At 41.6% G+C, this 21,225-nt stretch overlaps 1 protein-coding gene across 2 annotated transcripts in view; it reads left to right on the top strand.

The window, feature by feature from the left end:
* The first annotated feature begins 1,025 nt into the window (after positions 1–1,025).
* Positions 1,026–21,225, top strand: part of ARHGEF12 (Rho guanine nucleotide exchange factor 12) — a 116,483-nt gene continuing 96,283 nt past the window's right edge. Inside the window, exon 1 of one of the 2 annotated variants that reach the window (XM_080930232.1) lies at positions 1,026–1,150. In XM_080930232.1, coding sequence (XP_080786358.1) covers positions 1,119–1,150 — 32 coding nt within the window. In that variant the 5' untranslated portion in view covers positions 1,026–1,118. The remainder of the gene's footprint in view (positions 1,151–21,225) is intronic. The other variant, XM_080930231.1, reaches the window with a different exon arrangement.

The following is a 21,225-nucleotide window of genomic DNA, read 5'->3' as shown; positions in this document are numbered from 1 at the left end:
GGGCATTCGAGGACCGTGAAGGCAGCGGTTGGTGGCGGAGGAAGTAGCCACCCGCTTCGCTACACAGGACTACTTTTTCGTTCCCCTCTATCCCCCGCGACAGGGTTGCGCGGAAGCATCCGCGCAAGTTCAGAGAGTCAGGGAAGCGGAGGGATCCCGGGTGAAGCGGCTTCCCGAAGTCCCAGGGAGAAGGGCCCAAAAAGTCGGCGGGGGGAGGGGACGGCTCCGCGCGCTCCAGTCGCGCTGGGCCGAGGGGACAGAACCGGAACCGGAACCCGCGCGCGAGCCCGCAGCGGTCGCAAGGCTCGTCACCGCCGGCGGCCCCCTCCACCCAGTGCGCGCTCCCGCGAGTGCCCCTGAGACCGGGCGAGCGGCCCAGCGCACCGATCCTCCACCGCTGCCCCCGCTGCTCGGAGGCTGGGCTTCCGGGCCGGGCCGGGACCTCCCGCTCCTCGCGGGAGCCGCCGCCTACCAGAGCGTCGGGGAGGAGCCGCCGTGCCACTGCGGAAGAAGCGCGGGGGCCTCCGAGGGATGGGGCGCTGAGGCAGGGTCCCTGTCAGCGCGACGGCCGGAGCCGGGTGGGGGCGGCGCGGAGCAGCTCAGGGCCCTCGGCCCGGGGACATGGGGCGGCGCGAGCCCGGCGCGGGACGGCGCGAGACGCGGCGGAGGCTGCGGCCACGAGCGGCCGGCAGCCCCAGATAGAGCGGGGACCCGAGGGCCCGGCCCCGCCGACTCTGGACAGGAGCCGACGCCCGTCCCCGAGCCGATCCTGCCCCAGCCCCGGAGGGATCCGGGTTCCCGTCCCACGGCTCGCGACTTCCTTCTGTGACGAAGTTTTCTCCCTGTGCCTTGCTGAGGATCGTTCTTAGTTCTTGAGCTCGCCTTGTGGCCGACTTGCTCGGTTTGTTTGGGGGAGATAACTTGTTTTGCTTCAACTCGCATCCCCTTTCCTTGACCCCTTGCAATCGGATGTTCTAGATGACTGAATGGAGTTTTGAGTTGGACTTTTGTGTCCCTGCCGAAATTGGGCCTGATCCCAGAGCACTGGGGGTGGGGTGTGGAGGTGTTACTGTAAAATGCAAGTTGGATAAAAAGAAGACCTCTCGCCAAGGGCCCCAATGAGTGGCACACAGTCTACTATCACGGACAGGTGGGTATGAAGTTCCTCGGTCGCTAACCTTCCCGGATTCGGGCCCCCACGCATCAGGGGAGTCAGTGATTGCAGATTTGCCTTCAGCCAGTGCAATTGACAGGCATAGGAAAGAGGGTTGTTTCGGAGCTGTGCAATTAGTCTAGGGTTGCTGCCAAGTTATCCGGTTGATTGAATTTGGAAATGCAGTTTTTCGGGAGAGAAACTTTCCTCCATATTCTCAGAGGAAATGAAGGAAAACCATGATTGTGGTTTTCTGTCGGGTGTATTAAGATCGTGTACTCATTTTGGAACCGGAGGGAGGTCATTTTGGGTGAAGGTCAGAGCCTGAGATCGGTGGGTACTGGTGCATCATCGGGTTGATTCCTGTCTTGTGGTAGTTCTAGACTTTGAATTTTAGGAGTTTCTGGTTGTGAACTTACGTCCTGCTGCATGGTGATTTGTGACTCTGATCTCTTTTTACGTGTTGACCTGCACAGTGTTTAATTATTAATTACCTAATTTTCCAGAATGTTGACATTACCAGTAAATCACGGGTTCTTGCTGGGGACAGTTTCCAGGAGCTAAAGGAAATGAGGGACAATCATGGGGCCTGCTTCTAATTACTCCTCCTCTTACATTTCATCTTCCAGAAGCCCTAGCATTTAAAGATGTCAACCCTAGGGCCGGTTTAGTCATGGCAGGTGGATCTTGTTTGTTAATCGGATGACATGGTGTTGAGTGTAGAGTATATAGTCCAAGTTTAGTTCTTTGACTTAAACGTTCTTTTGAGTTCTTTTTAGCGAAAGCAAGTTGGTTCCTGTAGCATGTTTCATTTCTCAACTTAATTATGACATCGTGTATTACTTTCAAATTTTATCTTGCTGTTTTTTTTTTAAGTCAACCTTCAAATTGTTGTCAAAACAAAACAAAGCAAAGCAAAACAGAGAATCGAAGTAGAAGGCCGAATGTCTTCAAGAGCGACAGTAGCTCGGGGAAGCAGTTTAATTCCCTAAGGAGAGAGTCTCACCCAATTGTACTACTCATTTGTTGATTTTTAAAGGGGCCAAATTCCATTATCATGCCATAACAGCTTCTCCAGAGACAGAACTTCCTTTTCCTGTTGATGCTCTCCCGTGTCACATGAGTGTTCACCTAAAAGATGCCCCTAAATATTTAAAGTACTTATGTTTACCTTTTGTTTGTATACTTTGTTGGGCAGGACTTTGATTCAGTTTTCCTTCTAATACAATTACTTACATGTAGAGACACTTGTTACAGGTCTTCCTGCCCTATCATTGTATTACCTCCCCTTTCCTGATGTTTTTGCTTCTGAGAAATCACTCACAGGTGTCCGGATGATTTCTCTGCTGTTTCATTCAGTTCTTGTCTGTCAGTTGAGCCTAGAGTTAAGCAGACTTACCAGAAACTGAGGTAGCCCTGGTTTTCGTTAAGATGCTGCAGAGTTTATTTGTAGAAACAGAATTTAGAGTCATCGAATCATCCCACACAAAAGTCATACAGAGACACGCACCGAAGGATTTTCTTTTCCTCCTCAGCTTTGTTTCTCAGGGATTCTTGTTCCCTTTCTCTTATATCAAGACATCGGACGTAAACATGAAATTTGGGTCTTTTGTTTTTTTAGTAACTTAATCTATCCTATGAACAGTAAACATGCAGAAGTAAAAGCACAAGAATAAATATTTAAAAAAAACCCCTGCCTGTTTATTGTTCTTATGTCTGTGTGTGCAGGTATGTGCACCTGACTGCAGATGCCGTCAGAGGCTAGAAGAGGCTTTAGGATTCCATGGGTGCTTGTGAGCTGCCTACCCTGGGTGCTGGATATCTAACCTGGGTCCTCTGCAAGAGCAAGAACAGTATGTGCTCTTAACTGTTGTGCCACTTCTTAAGGGTCCCCCACCCCTTTTTGAGACAAGCTCTTGCTGTGTGACACTTGTGACGTGGCAGCCCTCCTCCTCCTAAGCCTCTTGAAGAGGTAGATTCTTGCTCTTAGATATTTCTGTGAGAACAGTGGATGCACATTCTGTGGAGTCAAGTGTTGGATCTGCCTCCCTTCCCCCAAGACAGGGTTTCTCTGTAGCCCTGGCTGTTCTGTCTGTAGACCAGGCTGGCCTTGAACCCAGAGATCCACCTGCTTCTGCCTTCTGAGTGCTGGAATCTAAGGTGTGCACTACCACTGCCCAGCTTAAGTGGTTAGTCTTATAGGAGAAAAAGTTACATTGGTGAAGGGGAGCAGTCTAAATATGTGGATGCTTTGTGGGGCTTAGGCCTAAATAACTTCTCATTATAAACCTCTACTTTGTTGCTTCAGACTAAACCATGTACAATAAGATCCTGGAAAGTTTATTTTAAAACTGATTGAGATCCTGTTCTTTGTCAGGCACTGAATTTTGGTGTCTTCCCCCAACCCCCAGCCCCCTTTAAAAAGAGAATTACTAGGTGACCACTATTTTTTTTCCTGGTCCTAAACTTACTCTGTAAATATAAAGCAGCCCTTTCTCTTTAAGAGAGGAGTAGCTCCTGGTTTGAATATATGTTGAAGTGAGATCTGGAAGTACTGGTTTAGTAATATTTATTCCAGAGTACCTTAGCAAGGTCCTTCCTATGGGCTCCAACTTCTCAGCTCTACATACATCTTTTCTTACTGACTCAGTGAGCAGGAGATAGATTTTACCAGTTCTAGGACTGTTGGCAAATCAACAGTTGCCAGTGCAGCTCTTCCGAGACCTTTCAAGTTTGAAGTACTGTGTGTGGTGTGGCTTTGTTCTGTAGAGTGTGCAGAGCCACCAGGGCAGCTGTGTGAGTTGGAGTTCTTTCATTGTGGTGCTTCTGACTACAGAGTCTGTCTGTCCTCAGTGGAAATCAGACTAGCTGGTTTTGGGCGTTGTTCTGTTTTGCAGTTTGTGGCAGGCGACACATGGCTGAACAAGATAAGAAGGGTTTTATTCTTGTGTTAGGGACGTGCTGGGGCTGGGATGGAATTCAGTTCTGTTTAGGCTCTGATTGGTCACTTTGGATACTCAGAACTCTGTTACATCCTGTTATTATTTTGCAGTTAAATTCTTCTTTCTTTCCCTTACTTTTTTGGGGGGGAGGGGGAGGGTGATTTTTTGAGACAGAATTTCTTTGAATAGCCCTGTCTGTCTTGGACTCGTTTTGTAGATCAGGTTGGCCTGGAACTCACAAGAGATCTGCCTGCTTCTGCCTCTGTGTTGCTGGGATTAAAAACCAGCGAGTCCACAGCTAAGGCTGGCGTTTTTATGTAGTGCATCTGAAAAGCATTTTTATTTACTTATTTATTCTATTTTGGGCATTTTTATTTTGAGTATTTTATTTATTTTGGGTATTTTGCCTGCAAGCAAAGATATGCGTACCACATGTATCCTTGGTGTGATAGATGCCCTGGAACTGGAGTCACAGACAGTTGTGAGCTGCCATGTGGGTGCTGGGAATTGAACCTGGGTCCTCTGGAGGAGTGGCCAGCACTGAGTCCGCTTTCCAGCCCCTGAAAAGGGTTTTTTTTTAATTAAGTGTTTTATGGATGCTTTCTAGTTGCTTGCTTTGTATCTACTATGGAGTCAGAAGACTAAAAGGTGGTAAGTGTTTGACTGCTGCTTTCCCCTCTGCATTAATGGCCCTAGTTAGCTCTAAAGGATCCTAATACTTGTCAGTGCTCTCTGGTTTGTTTCTATCCCAGGAGTGGCAGAAGTATACAGGAGAGGATTTTTTTTTCCCCAATGGACCCAGTGAATGGTTTCAGAGTAGATTCTGTTAACAGCAAGTTTTCAGGGTGGTACAGCTGGCTGGGAAAGTCAGCGAGGTCTTCCTTGAGATGCATGGGCTCTGTTTTGTGTGGGGTTTACAGATCTTGCTGTTTTCGGTTTGTAGATGGACACAAGATTTTGATGTGTTGGAATTTACTCAGTACTGAATCTAGCTTTAAGCTGACTTTTAAGTAGTTTTAAAGTGATCACAGAAGCCTGTAACTTTATATTCATGTGCACAGCTATCCGTCATGTTTCCTTTTTCCACCAAAGTGGTCTTATAGTTCTTCTAGCTAATAAGAAAATAAGCAGCCTACCCCTTAAGGGTTGTATGTTATTTTCAAGGGTGCATAAGTCATTATCTATAAGATTGGATTATTTGTAACATTTTCTTAAAAATGAATCTATCTCAAATATTGATTTGACACCAAGAGTAAAGAGTGTCACAGTGCCAACTTTACAATATTTTGTCTTTTCTAAGTTCACAATAAAGTCCTGACTATGTGAGCCTGTGATACAGCACATGGCCTACAGTTTTGCCAGCCAACATGGAGAATCCTAGGTAACTTTTTAAAAAATAAGGAGTTGTAGTCTTTCTGATTTATTAATTATAATAAATTATAATAGAAGTGTAAACTTTCTATTTATTTCATGAGTCAAAAATAAAGGATACTTTATCTGAAATCATTACGAAAGTGTGTTGGCCTGCTGATACCACTTAATACGTTAGTGATTTCTGGTTGTTAACATGTTAACACTACATTATTTACACTGCAGTAAATTCTAGATCATCGACACAGCAGGGTGTTTCAATGCTTCTCTACACATGATTGGAGGGATCTTGTGCTGTGGTTATCTGACAGTTACTAGAAGTGCTACTTAGTGACTGCAACTTTAGATCAGTAACACAGTGCTTGAGTTCCTCCTCTAGCAAGGCAGAAACAAATAGGTCTTACTATATAATTATTTAGCTCTCAGAAATGGACTGTGCTGTTGTTTTTAAGACTAGGAGGCTCACCTTAATTTTGTTTCATCTGTGAAAATTTGGATTTGATGATTTAATTTACATGGAGATAAGATCCCTTCTCTTAATTAGGAGTCTTCAGAATAGTGATATAACTGTTTCATCTTTTAAATAAAATATTCTTTCATGTATATAGTGATATATGGTATCATAACTTTTAATATTTATAATGTTTTTAAATTTGATGCATGGTAGATCATATTTTCATTATTTATATATACTTTAAGTCAAACTTATAAAACTGAGATAAGCAGACATATTAACATTATTGTTATTATTATATATTTTTAACCTGTGCTGCTGCTGTAACCAAAGACTTAGTGTGCCAGGTAAATCTTTAGAATCAAGGCTTTAATCTGGATTTTCTGGATTTAAATTGTCATTGTTATTATTATTAAATTAATTACATTTTATTTTGAGACAAGGTTTCTTTCTCTATGTAGCTCTGGCTGTCCTGGAACTTGCTCTATAGACCAGGCTGGCCTTAAAGTCAGAGATCTGTCTGCCTCTGGCTCTGGGATGAGAGGCGGTCACCACCACTGTCTGACTTCTATTTTCTTGGTTTTTGCTTTTTTACCTTAAGTTATTTTCCTTTTACATATATTATACTTTTCTTTTCACTATTGTTTAGCAGCTTTTCAACTTCACCCCCCTCCCCCCAAAAAAAGAATAGGGTATTTTTTTCTTACAGGATGCTTTCTTCCTGGCCCCTTATCTGTGCTAACTTTAAATATCTCTAGAGAATAAAGCTTTGGTCACTTCCTCAGGAGACTGAACAACAGGCTGATAGGGCTTGTAGTCAGGAAGTTGTTCCTGATCTTCAGCTCAAGCTTTCCTTTTATGTCATCCTGGTAACTTGTGCATTCTTGCTGTACCAGGCTAGATGATGCTTTTCTGCCATTTTGAGCTTGCATGCCTGTAATGGTTCACGTGGCTAGCGGTTGCTTTCTTTCTGGCTCTCCTCCCCTTACTTAGTCTTTGTTTAGCTGAGTTATGTTTTCTCTGGTTCCATTGTCTACATGTCAAGTCTGTCTCTCAATATTTTATTAGCTTTGCCTGACTTGCTCTCCTAGTACAATTCTTAGTTGGTCTCTTGGTACAAAATGTGATCTTCTATATGATTCATACTCTAGAGGAGCAAGTTCCAACTTATTTTTACTGTGATTTTGAGTTCTTTGATTTTTCTCCAGGCGTAGCCCTAGCCCCAAAATTACAGGCAGAGAAAGAATCTCAGAAAAAATTTAGATAGATAGGTATATGTGTGTATGTATGTATCTATAAATTTTGTACTGGGGATAAATTGATGGCCTCAGGCTTGTTGGATGAACAGCTGTGTTCTTTGGCTCCATGTTTATTTTAAAATGTGTAAGATTGTAGCAACCAAATGAAGCAAACATATATAAATAATGCAGTTATCAAGTCAAATCAGCTACTTAAACAATTAGTCATGTTTTAGAAGACTTCTTTACAAAGTGATTCTTTCAAATGTAGTTCTCATGCTGAAGAGAAGACTCAGGGGTTAAGAGCATTGACTGCTCTTCCAGAGGTCCTGAGTTCAAATCCCAGCAACCACATGGTGGCTCACAACCATCTGTAATGAGATCTGATGCCCTCTTCTGGTGTGTCTGTAGACAGCAAGAGTGTCTTCACATACATAAAATAAATAAATAAATAAATAAATAAACAAACAAACAAACAAATAAATAAATAAATTCAAATGTAGTTCCCTTAGCACATCAAAAAGTAGAATGCAGAAATGCTGTCAGGAGCCGTTGCTGAGTCTGAGTTAGTCAGAAGTGAAGACAAAGTGTTGCTGGGGTTAGTGAAGACATGCAGTTGTAGTTTAGAGGTAATCTGGAAATTGTTCTCCTCAGTGGCTTGTTTCAGTCTAAGTTACTTAAAATGTTAAAAAAAAAAACCCATTATATGTCATTATGCCAATTTAAAGAAATAGCTCTGCAGTGCTTGCTTAGTAGTAATTTCCAGGTAGAATAGTGTTAAAATATAAATAATACTTTCTTCTGGCTGGAGAGGTGGCTCTGGCTAGGAAGTGTATACTGCTTTTTGTGGAGGACCCAAGTTCAGTTCCCACACCTGCAGGTCCAGCTCCATGAGTTGAGTTGCCCCTGGCCGCCACAGGCACCTGCACTCACATGCAGGTACCCTCCAGCAAGTATACATGCAATTAAAAAAGTAATAAAGGGCTGGAGAGATGGCTCAGCGGGTAAGAGGCTCTTCCAGAGGTCCTGAGTTTAATTCCCAGCAACCACATCGTGGCTCACAACCATCTGTAATGGGATCTGATGCCCTCTTCTGGTGTGTCTGAAGACAGATAGTGTACTTACATACATGAAATAAATAATATTTAAAAATCTTAGGAATAACAAGTTATAATGTAATAAAACAAATCTCTGAAAACTATTCTACTTTCTTATGTTTGGGAGAGTTATTACTCATGGCAAACTAGCAACAGAAGAAAAAGTGTGCTTCAGTTACTATATGATATCTAAGGTTAAGGAATGCTTTAATGTTTTGTTAATAGACTTCCTTTGATACTTATTTAATCTAATGTTATTTAAGTAGATATCCATGATCTTTTGGGTTTTAGTAGTAGGTTTTGAAGTTGGAAAATAGCAGTTTTATGTTTTTGACTTAGTGTCAAAAGTAACTGCGTGTGAGATGATGCTAAGATGCTGAGATGCTTGTGGAGCTGACACCTGGGAGACTGAGTAGACCTTGGTCTTTCAGAATGGTGTATGGTGGTGCTGAGGGTAAGCTGTTCTCAAACTGCTTACGTATGTGTTTTTGACTCTTAGTAGAAGAAGCACATATGGTTCCTGTATTAAACTGACATGCTGTGAGTTCAGACTCATACCCGACATGATTTTTAATGAATTCAAATGCTGATTCGTGGCTTTTAATGTCTTAGTCAGGCCTGGGTGGCTTCCTTGTATTTAGAGACAAGCCGATCTTTTTAATTTATTTATTATACATAAGCTGTCTTCAGACACACGGGAAGAGGGCATCGGATCTCATTACAGATGGCTGTGAGCCACCATATGATTGCTGGGAGCTGAACTCAGGACCTCTGGAAGAGCAGTCAGTGCTCTTAACCTCTGAGCCATCTCTCCAGCCCTGATCACTGGTTTCTTATTTTGACGTTATAAAGTATATGGTAGTTATTAAAGGTACGACTTTTAGACTATAATTTAACATAGTATTATATATAAGTGCTGCTTTTCAGTTCATATAGTAAATAAAGAGGAATTCTGTAGATCTTCCGTGGATTCAGAAAATGCCCATTATTGTATAAAAGCCAGGGCATCTGAAGGCATTAACTTTGAAATTGATCACTTAATGCAGGCAGTACCCACCAGAAGAGTACAACATCCCCAATATACACCAATATGTGTAGAACCAGCATGCCTTCTTGTAGATTTTTAGATGGGTTATCAGTCTTTCCTGTGTTAACACACATGCTGATCTGCTGTGGTTTGCCTGGTGTCTCTGTGGTTTACTCAGAGGAAGTGGTTCTTGTGGGTGAAGGTCTTGTCTTCTTGGAGATTGTTGGTGGCACATGCACTGTCAGCTTATTTCCTGTTTTATTGGTTGCTTGGGCCAAACTTTTCAGGATGACTACTCTTGAGGGGCGTCTGCGTGTCTTGTGGTAGGTAGAAGGATAGCTGGTTGCTATGTTGTGTAACGCCTACGTGTCAGGTGATGCGAAGGTTACATTGATGTTTATAAAGGACTTTGAGAGTCTAGGATAAAAAGTGCAGACATTATTTTAATTATATTTGCAGGTTATTGCAGCGTTTAAATATTACTTAGCTGCAATACAAACATGTTCATGTAATACAGTGTTATTTTGCCAAAGTTGATTTTTGTAGTCATTCTAGTGGTTTTTAGTCACCACAAGAGTCATAGTTAGAATTTTTTTCCTTTCTGGGACTGGGAGATGGCTCAATCAGTAAAGTGAGGACCTGAGTGTGGCTCCCTAGCACCAGTGTAAAAGCTGGGGGGCACAGTGGTAATCTGTAGCCCCAGCACAGGGGTGGGGTGGAGACACACAGGTCTCTGGAGTTCATTTGTCAGCCACATATCCAGTGAGTGAACTCCATGTTCAATAACAGATCTTGTCTCTGGGCTTCCAAAATAGTGCTTGTCACCAGCTTTGGAACCCACAAGATGGAAGGTAAGAACCAAATCCCAAGAGTTGTCCTCCGACCTCCACATCAGTACTATGGCACTGGGGTTTATACACACATCACTGTGACACTCAGGCTTCCCTATTACGGTAGCTCTTTCATGGGTGCACAAATGCATGTACACGAACACACACACACACACACACACACACACACAGAGGTGTGGCAGGGATACCAAGAGACAATGAACATTATGAATTCATGTCATAATCTTCCTGCTCTTTTACCTCAATTTCCACCCCTCCATTGGTTTTCAGACATACTACTCAGAAATAACTATATTTAAACTTGTTTCTGTCATGGAGTGTTATGTCAGCCTCCTTGTTCCTGTCAGTAGCTTCAACAGTAATCATTGTGTGTGAACTGTCTTGGTTCATCTCTCTCTTCCCTTGCCTCTCCTCATGGGGTTATAGTGAAGCTTCTGGATATCCTGATATCACCAGTAAATATCTCACTGAGACTCCATGTAGTTTGGACTGTGACTTCTTCATCGTCTAATGGTTAGACATTGGTACTGAGATCACTAGAACACTGTCAGCAGGAGAGGATGGATGTTCATGGAGTGTGGAGTTTGACAGCCAGATCTTGTTTTGATTTCATGGAGTATTCCTGGAGGAGGTTTATGAATTTCCTAACCTTGGTTTTACTCAACTTTAAGGGTGGTGTGTGTGTGTGTGTGTGTGTGTGTGTGTGTGTGTGTGTGTGTAAGTAACAGAAGCAGGTAATCAACCTCTGGGGGAAAGATAACATTGCAACAGATTTGATTTGCAGGAGGTTTTATTTCTCACTGAGCTTCTGTTGGAATGATGCCAATCGAAAGGAATCCCAGTTCTTAATGGGTCCAAGTCATCTGGGAGCTCAGTGATGCTATTTAATCTGGAGAAGAACATCAGAATCACTTACAAAAACCCTAAGCTCACCTGTGCTGTCAGCTGTGCAGAGAAAGAGCTATCACATCCTTGAGGTCTTCATGGTGATAATATAGTAATTTTACTGTAGAGATCATCAATGCCACTTTAGCTGCTTAGGTGAATGAGTCTAAGGGCCTTCAAGCCACAGTTATGACTCAGGGTGTCAGTGCAGGCAATATGCTTGTTATTTCCGAGGTGTAAGGAGAAGGGGCATGTGTTAATATATGTAGGGGCATTCAGCTTTGTGGGAATACTGGGGAGCAAATCAAAGAGAGAATCCCTTTTTAACATTTGTACTCGGCATGTGAAAATTGTGCCAGCAAAGGAAGCTTACAGTTTTTACTGAGTAATTAGAATATATGTTATTACATAATTAATATAATTAATATCTAATATATATTATCTGTCTATCTCATCATATATGATGGAAGTATGTTAATATAATACCATTATTGAAATACTTTTAATTGGCTTATCTCTGTGTAGACACTTAAAACAGTCTTTGTATGTATTGAAATAACTCTACATTTTTAAAAAGATTTATTCATTATTAAGTACACTGTAGCTGTCCTCACACACACCAGAGAGGGAATCAGAACTTATTACAGATGGTTGTGAGCCACCATGTGGTTGTCGGGGTTTGAACTCAGAACCTCTGGAAGAGTAGTCAGTGCTCTTAACCACTGAGCCATCTCTCCAGCCCTATATTTCTTTAATTAAATTATTGTTAGCCTAATTTCGGAATCTACGTAGGAACTACAGACTACAGTTTCAAATGGGTTTTGTCAGCTTAAATAAAATTACTTTAATTTCAGTTTTTCTTGCTGTTTAATTGGCTTTGGCTTTGGTTGCTCACAGCAACATAATCTATTGAAAATATAAACAAGTAGATTTTATCGATGGCAATTCTTTGATGTGCCCTCCTTATTTGTCTAGTGTTGGCCCACAGTTGAAAACACTAGTTCTTAAGGATAACAGTTGTCCTGTTCTTGTCTGGACAATAATAGTACTTAGGTTCCATTCTGGTTGCATGTACTGTTGCCAATTTAGAAAGGGTTTGTGGTTTGTTCTTACTGTATTTACCCAGCCTGCTTAGAATTCTTGAGACAGTATTTGAAGGTAAAGAGGGTCAGAGATGCTTTACTTCTGAGAACAGGAATAAGAAGTGTTGTGCGTGAAAAGTAGTGATCACACCATCATCTCTTCATTCTCTTCTTTCTCCTCCTCATTCTTCCTCTACCTCTTCCTCTTCTTCCCTTTTTCTTCTTGGATTTTCAAGATGGGATTTCTCTGTGCAACCCTGGCTGCTCTGAAACTTTGCTTTGTAGAGCATGGTGGTCTTGACCTCAGGGAATTCCCCTGCCTCTGCCCCCAGAGTGCTGGGACTAAAGATGTACACTACCACCTGGCATCATCACCTGGCATAATTCTTTTGTTTAAAAGTAGCTTTGGAAAGAAAAGTTATCTCAGCCTTGAATTTAGTGTGCATGTTAGAGGTTCAGTATAAGAGCACTGGGTGGTGCTGATGCTGAGAAAGGTCTTAAGTTTCAGTGTGTTAGGTTTGTTCTAGTACCAACCTGGTAAATAACAAGCCAGGAGATCTTGGGCAAGCTTACTTTTTGAATAGCATTTGTAAAAGTGGGACTAACTGAGGCAGCTGTGATTGACTCGGCCTATAATCGCAGTATTCAGGAGGCAGGAGGATTGGTACAAGTTTCTAGCCACCCCAGTTAGCATGGGCTGCCTGGTAAATTCAGTGCATGAGGAGAGACAGAGACAGACTGACTCCCTTTGAGGATATTTCATGCAGACTTTATGAGAGTGTTTTGAGTAGGATGTGGTAGCATCTCAAGAAGTCATTAAGTTATTGACTGTGTCTTCTAAACCTTAGACATCATCCAGTTCCCTAAACTTAAAAAAAAAATGCTAGTAAAATGATTTTGAATTTATACATATTTCCAGCTGTTTCCCCCATACTAAATAATTTTCTTTTTTATATTTAAAAACTTAAAATTAAGAAAGCCATCTGTAATAGTGATGTTTATTGATTCATGCTGAACATTAAAGCAAGAAGTCAGTTTTGTTTGTTTTGTTTTGTGAGATGAGTGAGATTTTGCCATGTTGTTCAGGCTGGCTCCTCCTCTGGGGCTCGTTTTCCCAGGTCCAGGCATGCATCTGGCTCAAGAAGGAATTTTTATTTAGGGAAAATAGTACAAAGTAATAATGATTAAATTAATTTTGTTTTCCAAGTTAAAAATGTGAATATGGTTACTCCTATTGCACACTTGTTTTTTGCTTTTTTGTTTTTGTCCCCCCCCCCCCCCACAGGGTTTCTTGTAGCCCTGGCTGTCCTGGAACTCACTCTGTAGGCTAGGCCGGCCTTGAATGCAGAGGTCCAATTGCCTCTGCCTCCCAAGTGCTGGGATTAAAGCCATGCTCCACTACTGCCCAGCCACATTGTCCTTTGGTTTTACTCTGTCTTTTGCTTTCATCACATGTGCACGCATCACCTACACTTTAAAGGATGAAATAGTGAGTAGTAGCACTATCCCTTCTGCTTTTGGAGTTTTGAGACCAGGTCTTGGTCTGCAGTCTAGTCTGGCTCTCAGTTTGTGGCAGTCCTTCAGGGCTGCAGGAGTAAAGCCATCACACCCAGCCAACAGTTAGAATTCTTTACATTTGCATTTGTTACTACTGTTGGGTTTTGAGAGACAGGATCTTGCTGTGTAGTCTTAGGTTGCATAAAATTTGATAATGCAGATCAGGTTGTCCTAAAAAGATATGTAATCCTGCTTTCGTATGGCTGGGGTCATAGGTGAGCGTTACCACACCCCACTTGTCCTCATTATTATTATTAGCCTAATCCTCGCTGATAAGTCATTCCGTCACAGTTATTCCAATCTGTTGGATACAGATATTTTGGGTGTTAGAAGAGCAGAAATTAATTGATTATACTGAATATGTAAGGCGGAAAAATTGCAGTAAAGGCCTCTTAATAGATGATTCTTTGTTTTTATTTTTATGGTGCTAGGGATTGAGCCCAGGGCCTTGTACTTGCTAGGCATATGCTGCACTATCCTTGCTCTTGGTTTTTCGTTTTTTGTTTTTTTGAACTTTTTGAAACGGGGTTTCACTATATAGTCATAGGCTAGGCTTGAACTGTAGATCCTTTGCCTTTGGAGGGCTGGAATTGTAGGAGTGCTTATCAGGTACGGCTGCGGATGAGGCCTTTGTGAAACATAAGTGATAGAAGTAAATTGCCGTCCCCTCCTTTTTAAAAAAAAGAATCTACATTAAAGATTGCTTGCTACTATAATTATATCCCTTTTTAAAAATATTTTTCTACCATTTAAAAAATAATTGTCTTTCTTATAGCTGTAGACTCATCCGGGTCATAAGATATTGCTACTTTAATCTTCATGCCTTCTTTGTTATTTTACTGTTACTGAAACTCAGTAGCATGTGGGCAAGAATAGTCCACAATTCAGACATATTTACTTCATGTGTCTATGTGTTTGCTGTGTGACTTTATGTGTGCCATGCATGCATAGGAGGTCAGAAGAGCCCCAGGAACTGGAGTTACAGGTGGTTGTGAGCCACCGTGTGGGTCCTGGAACCAAACCTGGGTCTTCTGCAAGAGCAGTGAGCCCTTTAACTACTCAACTGCTTCTCTAGCCCTAGTGTCACAGCATTTAGAACAAAATGGCAGAAAGAAAGAAGTTCTGTGGTATGAACAATTTTAGGACTTGCTTAGGAGATATTTACATGTTTATTGTAAGTTATAACTGTTTTATTATATTTTTAGTAACCAGAAAAAATTGAAGTTTGTATATAGCTGTTTAAAAACAGAAACTCCTAAGTGAAGACTTTTACTGAGTAAAAAGTTCTAGGTAAAGAAACTTTTTGCTTTCTTGTTGTGTTAGAGTCTTGCTAGGTCTAAAATTGATAAGAGAGTACATGAATAAATTAGTACTCTAAGAAGCGTTGTTATATATGAGGGGATGTCACAGCCCTAAGGGAGAGCAGCAGGATTTTGGGAAGCTGCTTTCCCCCATAATTACAGCTCCTTCATGGACTAAAGGTCGTTAATTTTGCATACATACGTAGCATATCTTATTTTAGCTAGCTTCGCCTCCTCACACTGTAAGCAATAAGAACTTTACTTATCCATCTTGGAAAGTTTACTGTTACCAATATTGCTAAGTCTGGAGAATGTTTGGTTGTCTTGGAGGACTGTTAAGTTTAGTCAAATGGAGGACTGTGAACATAACTTAGTTATAGAGCTTGCCTGTTGCTTAGCATATGCAAAGCCTTAGCTTCAATCCCTAGAACAAAATTAAACAAAAATTCAAATTTGAAAAATTAACATAGGTAAATGACCAATTCATAATGATTAAATAATTTGATTATTATAGGTATTTTCAAGTTTAGATTTTTTAAAAAATGTTACATATACATGTGTTTTTGCCTGCATGTGTGTCTCCATACCACGTGCATGCCTGATGTCTGAGGAGGTCAGCAGAAGGCATTGGATTCCCTGGAACTGGAGTTCCATGTGGTTGTGAATAGCGTAGTGTGTGTAAGGGACCTGTACTCCAGGCCTCTCCAAGGGCAGCAAACACACTAACCACTGAATGTCACTCCAGTTCCACCACATTTTGTTTTTAGATGATATTGTTACACACACACCATGATTCATTTGTTTTGCTACAGTTAACAAATTACCATTTATGTAAACTTATGTTTATTTTTTAAACATTATTTTGTTTGAGAGAGCATCTTTGGATGGCCTGGGCTCAGACACACCTGCTCTGCTTCTGCCTCCCAAGTACTGAGATTACTCAGATTAACTTCTTGTTTTTAAATATAAGTTAAAGCAACATGTAGGATACTTTGTAAGGAGGGGAACATTTCCCCCTTGGTTTATGAGCCCCACATTCAGGTACTCAAGGAGAAAAGGCAGAATGTAAGATATAATACTGAGTAATCCCCAAATCAGAATTCATTGTTAGAAAAACCCAGTTTTTTTTTTTTTGTTTTTTTTTTTGCTTGAAATGCCCTTTTTGTTAATCACAAATAACCCCCAATTTGCGTCTTCATAAAATTCCTTACATACTCCACTTACTATTGCCGGACTACATCTTAGACATTGTCCGTCCTTGGAAGGGCTCAGCTCTCAGGTTTGGGTGCTTTTCCTTCTCTCCTGCAGTCTCCTGTCTGCACTCTGGCCCTGGGCCAACATCCACGAGCTCTGCTGTCTTCGCTCATGCAGCTCCTCTGTTCTCAGCCTTTTACTTATTTCTGCTTGAGTCTTTAAGCCATGCCTTCAGTTTTCATAGAGTAGTAAATGCCCAGGAGCCTTGCTCACTTCCTGTATCTTCCTACGAGATAGTAACCCCGCTATTAATCTCTCCTTTCAAAGTAAATTTATTTAGTAAACGTTGTGCGAGGCACAGTATCATTTTACACACCGTATTTTACATAATCTTCCCAAAGACTGTGTGGTAATGAGTTTTAAATACAACCTACATTTACAAGGACAGAAACAGAATCCTAGGAAGTTAAGTATGGCTCCCAGTGAGTGGCAGAAGTCTGAATCCCCATCCTGCGTTAGACGCTGCTCCACTATAGAGACAGCAGAGGTGAGTGAGTTCCTGACTTGTAGGAGATACTAGTGGGAAGGAGAGAGAGCGCTAGAGTGTAGTTGGTGTTTCCTGGCCAGACTAGAAATGGTTTTGTAGATGAGTAGTTGTGACGTGGTTCCGGGACAGGTGAGGGGCGAGAGGAGTTGAGGGAGCGATGTAAGTGGAGACAGATGAAAACCTGCTGGGGCGGCTTCCCTGTAGCCTCAGCACTAAGGAGGCAGAGGCAGGAGGATGTCTATGTAGTGAGACCTGTTTTTAAAACAGCAACATGGCGTGAAGCATCTTGCATTGTATACAGACTGCAGGCTGTTTGGTGTGAGTAGAGCAGGGAGATTTATGGTGATGGTGGCTCAGTGGATGGGGCACTGGCTGCCCTTGCAGAGGACCTGGATTCTGTTGCCAGCACCCACACGGTGCTTTACAGTACTGTTGCTCCAGTTCCAGGGGATCTGGTACTCTCTTCTGACTTCCTCAAGCACTAGGCATGCAAGTGGTGCACAGACATACACGCAGGCAAAACACCATACACACAAAATAATTAAAAAGAGAGACTGATGATGATGAAATTGAAGTGTTAGGTGATACTTGATGATGTCATTTTAAGGAGGTTGGGTTTAAGCCCTGGGTTCTCAAGGCCAGTGATGTCCTTTAGCCATAGAAGTTATGGGATCACATGGCACTGTGAAGGCTGGATTAGTTGTGAGAAGCAGTTTCAGAAGCAGAAACTGTTTTCAGTAATCTACATGAAAAATGAAGTCCTATAAACTCCTTATACCAGAGTTACTCGGCAACATGTTTGAAAGGGGAGGCAGAAATAAAGATCTGAAGACTTAAGGATCAGGAGGCCAGTGGGTGTGCCAGGCCCAGGGTCAGTGCCCTTCACTCCAGTGGGGGATGTGAGGAGGCCAGGCTTGGCTTGTTTTTGCTTGCCTAAGCAGAAGGAGGAGACTAAAGAATTGTAGTAAGGGACGGTTACTATGCTGTCAATGATGAAAATAAACTAGTTATCTATTAGCATGTAGTACATGATCCCAAAGTCATAAAATTTCATTCTCTAGCTTAGTAGATATACAAGACAAAATTGGCTGCTTAAATTAATTAAAATTACATACAATGGAAAATTTCTTTCCTATATCACACCACATTTTACTGTTCAGTAGCCAATAGCTACTATATTGGGTGTTCATTATCATAGAGCATTTTATCAGTGCAAAAAGTGTATTTTTGATGGTGTTAGAGGCTATATCTAGGGTTTCACATATTAGGCAAACACCCTAGCACTCCTTTTTACTTTTTAAAAAAAGAATTATTATTTATTTGCTTTATGTATGTGAGTACACTGTAGCTGTCTTCAGACACACCAGAAGAGGGCATCGGATTCCATTACAGATGGTTGTGAGCCACCATGTGTTTGCTGGGAATTGAACTCAGGACCTCTGGAAGAATAGTCAGTGCTCTTAACCGCTGAGCCATCTCTCCAGTCTGTATCTGTTTTGAGAGAGGGTCTTTACATGGATGAGCTACTATCTTTTTATGTCTCTGTTGGGGTTTGTGGGTGAGTGCAGTGCCTGTGGAGGCCAGAAAAGAGCAGTGATCCTCCTGGAGCTGCAGTTACATGTACCTGTGATCCCTTTAACATCAGCTCTGGGAACCAAACTCAGGTCCTCTGCAAGAGCCAGCTTTTAACTGCTGAGCCATCTTCCCTGCCTTTTCATTTCTGAGACTTCTGATCTCCTCTTGTCTCCAGGAGTATTTGGGATTACCGGGCTGTGCTATCTTGCCTGGCTTGAGAAAAAAAAAAAAAAAAAAAAAAAGAGTTTGGACAGAGCTACAGAACATTGTCTCATACAATTATGATCAGAAAGCTAGGAGCAACTTAGCTGAATAGTTCTGGTTTAAGGCTCCTCATGAGGAAAGTCAGTGTTTTCACAGAAAGCACAGGTATCTGAAGGTGTAGTGTGAGCCAATAGGTCTGCTCCTAAGGTTGTTCACTTACCTGGGCAAGTGACTGAGATTGTTATCAGGAGAGGTCGGTTCCTTCTCCATTTTGGGGACCTCCCTAGGGACACTTAAGGAATCTGCTTTGTGTGGTTAAGAGATCAGGATGGAGGCTGTAGAAAGTTTGATTAGGTGACCTCAGAGGATACGCTGTTATTTTCATACTGTTCCATTGGTTCGAAGGTGAGCTTTGCTTACCCGGCAGGTTGATTGTTTACCTTGGTCTGTGGTTAAACACTCATAAAAATCAGGCAACTTGATAAAGTCATTGAAAGTAATCTTTATAGTCATATATTTATAGTTCTATTTTTACAGTCATCTTTATTTTGTTTTATTCACAGAATACTTACACTTGTCAAGATAATTTGAGTTGTTCACATGGATAGATATATTTGTCAAGATAAGGTTATTTGCAAAACTAGCCTTAGTCATGCATAAGATCTCACAAAGGAAAGACTTCTCCCAGAAATATTTGAAATTCTTCCTGAAGCTCGAATGAATGTGTGAAGAGTTTTCCATTCTTTTTGCCAAACTCTGTATGCAGCTCTAATTTGAAGCTAAATAATGAATACTTCTCGAAAGTTGTTTTTTTTTTTTTTTTAAGTTCTTGCCCCTCCTTTAGAGACAGAATCTCATATATACACCAGGCTGGCTGCTTCTAACTTTCCATTCTCCTGTGCCTCCTAAGTGCTGGAATTATAGGAGTGAGCTCCCCCCCCCCACTTAACTTCTATTTTTAAGTACACACATGACATGTTCAGAGGACAACTCAAGTTAGTGGGTTCTAGGGTTCAAACTCAGGTCCTCAGGCTTAGAGGCAAATGACTCTACTGGCTGGGCCATCTAGGTGGCCTGTGCTGAGCTCGTTCATAAGACTTTTACTAAGCTATAATGGCTGACAAAAAAAAAAAGCCAGGTAAAATAAATGTTGTGAAAGTATTGAGAAATGACATTATTATTGAAGGTAAGGTAAAAGTCTTAGGATGCCTGGAGGTGGTAGGGTGTATTTAAGAAACTTCTTAGAGGGAAGGTTATACAGGTGGGTAGCCACTCAGGGTTTTATGAAGTCTTCCAACTTTAACAGAAGAGGTAGCCAGTTTATTTAAGACGTAGGAGGATGTAGTGGCTGAGGCAGCTAATGAGTTCAGGGGATTTCTTCTGTTCTGTAGTTCAGGACTTTGCCTATAGTAAGTGCTGCGCTGGTGTAGTAAGCAGTTAGTGTATCTGAAGACTCCTACTTGAGTGGATAATCCCAGGCTTGCCCTTATGTTGGAATTATTTTAGTTAAATGCTATGAAAACAGATGGAATGCAACTATGAAATTCAAGTATATCTATGGAAAAACTTGTTATGGTTTGGAAATGTGAGGCAGACTCATCGAAAAACCGCTGTCGAGTTGGATGGGGATAAAGACAACTATGAGTTATTTGTGGAAAGATTTAGTGAATGTTTTCATGCATATCCTGTTTCTTGTTCCACTGTAAGTAAACTCAGTTGGTAGTTAATCTCAGTGATAAATTTGATGTAGTTTATATGAGAAAGATAACAGTCACTGTGACTATCTTGCTAAAGAAAAGGTCTTCATTCCATATCTAAGAAGTTGCAGATGGACACACATTTGTATATTCTAAGTGGAAGGAGACTTTAAGATCTTTACAAGTGGCATTTAATAACTTCCAGATTTGAATGTTTTTTCCATTAAATGACCAACTACTGGTACCAGTAGATGGGCTAAGACGGGTTTCGTTTTGTAGCCAGAGGAGCATCATGACTTAAGCAGGTGTGAACAGAAAGTGTGAACTGCCGTCTGTGTGAGCAGATGACCATGTTGTAGATGTGCTGAGTGAGCTAGTGCTACTGTTCCAGAAACACTGGCTTGTGTTTCATTGCCAATATTCAAACAGAGTTCGGTTCATACATTGTTTTCTAGTGTTCCTTTCTTTTTGGCAAACACTTCTCCTTTTCCTGCTTACAATAGTGCAAGTTTCTTTTGGAAGTGATGACAGTGTTAAAGGACAGCACTAAGTAGGTGGAGGCCCTGTGCTGTGGCAGACCGCTGAGTCTGTAGAGACATGCAGACATAGAGCAGGCCTGCCTCTTCCCTGGCACAGTAAGGTTAGAACGTGATTGGCAGAGGGGATTTGAAAGCTCTGAGGACAGCATTTTGCCTACAGGAGTCTTAGAGCTTAAAGTTCCTAGCTTTGTTGAGTTTGCTTGTCTTCATTTCTCTTTTGTCAGTACTTGGAAGATGTAAATATTGAATTAGACCAGTGGCTCTCAACCTTCGTAATGCTTTTGGCCCTTTGCTGAGCTTAGGGGTCATGGCCCACAGGTTGAGAACCACTGAATTAGACTAATCCATGACCAGATGAAACCAAGTAAGAGTTACATTAGCATAAGGGCAGATTGGACACTTAGCTAGAAGTTGAATTCCTGAGGTCGTCCTATACTGGGAATGGTATCTTTTTGTTTATTACTTTAGCAATTGAAGCAAATTATTATTATTATTACTCTTTTCTTTTCTT

The sequence above is a fragment of the Micromys minutus genome (genome assembly GCF_963924665.1).
Source record: "Micromys minutus genome assembly, chromosome: 16".
Lineage (NCBI taxonomy): Eukaryota > Metazoa > Chordata > Mammalia > Rodentia > Muridae > Micromys > Micromys minutus.
The sequence above is the reverse complement of the archived record's forward strand: the minus strand, read 5'-3'. Positions and strand labels throughout refer to the sequence as shown.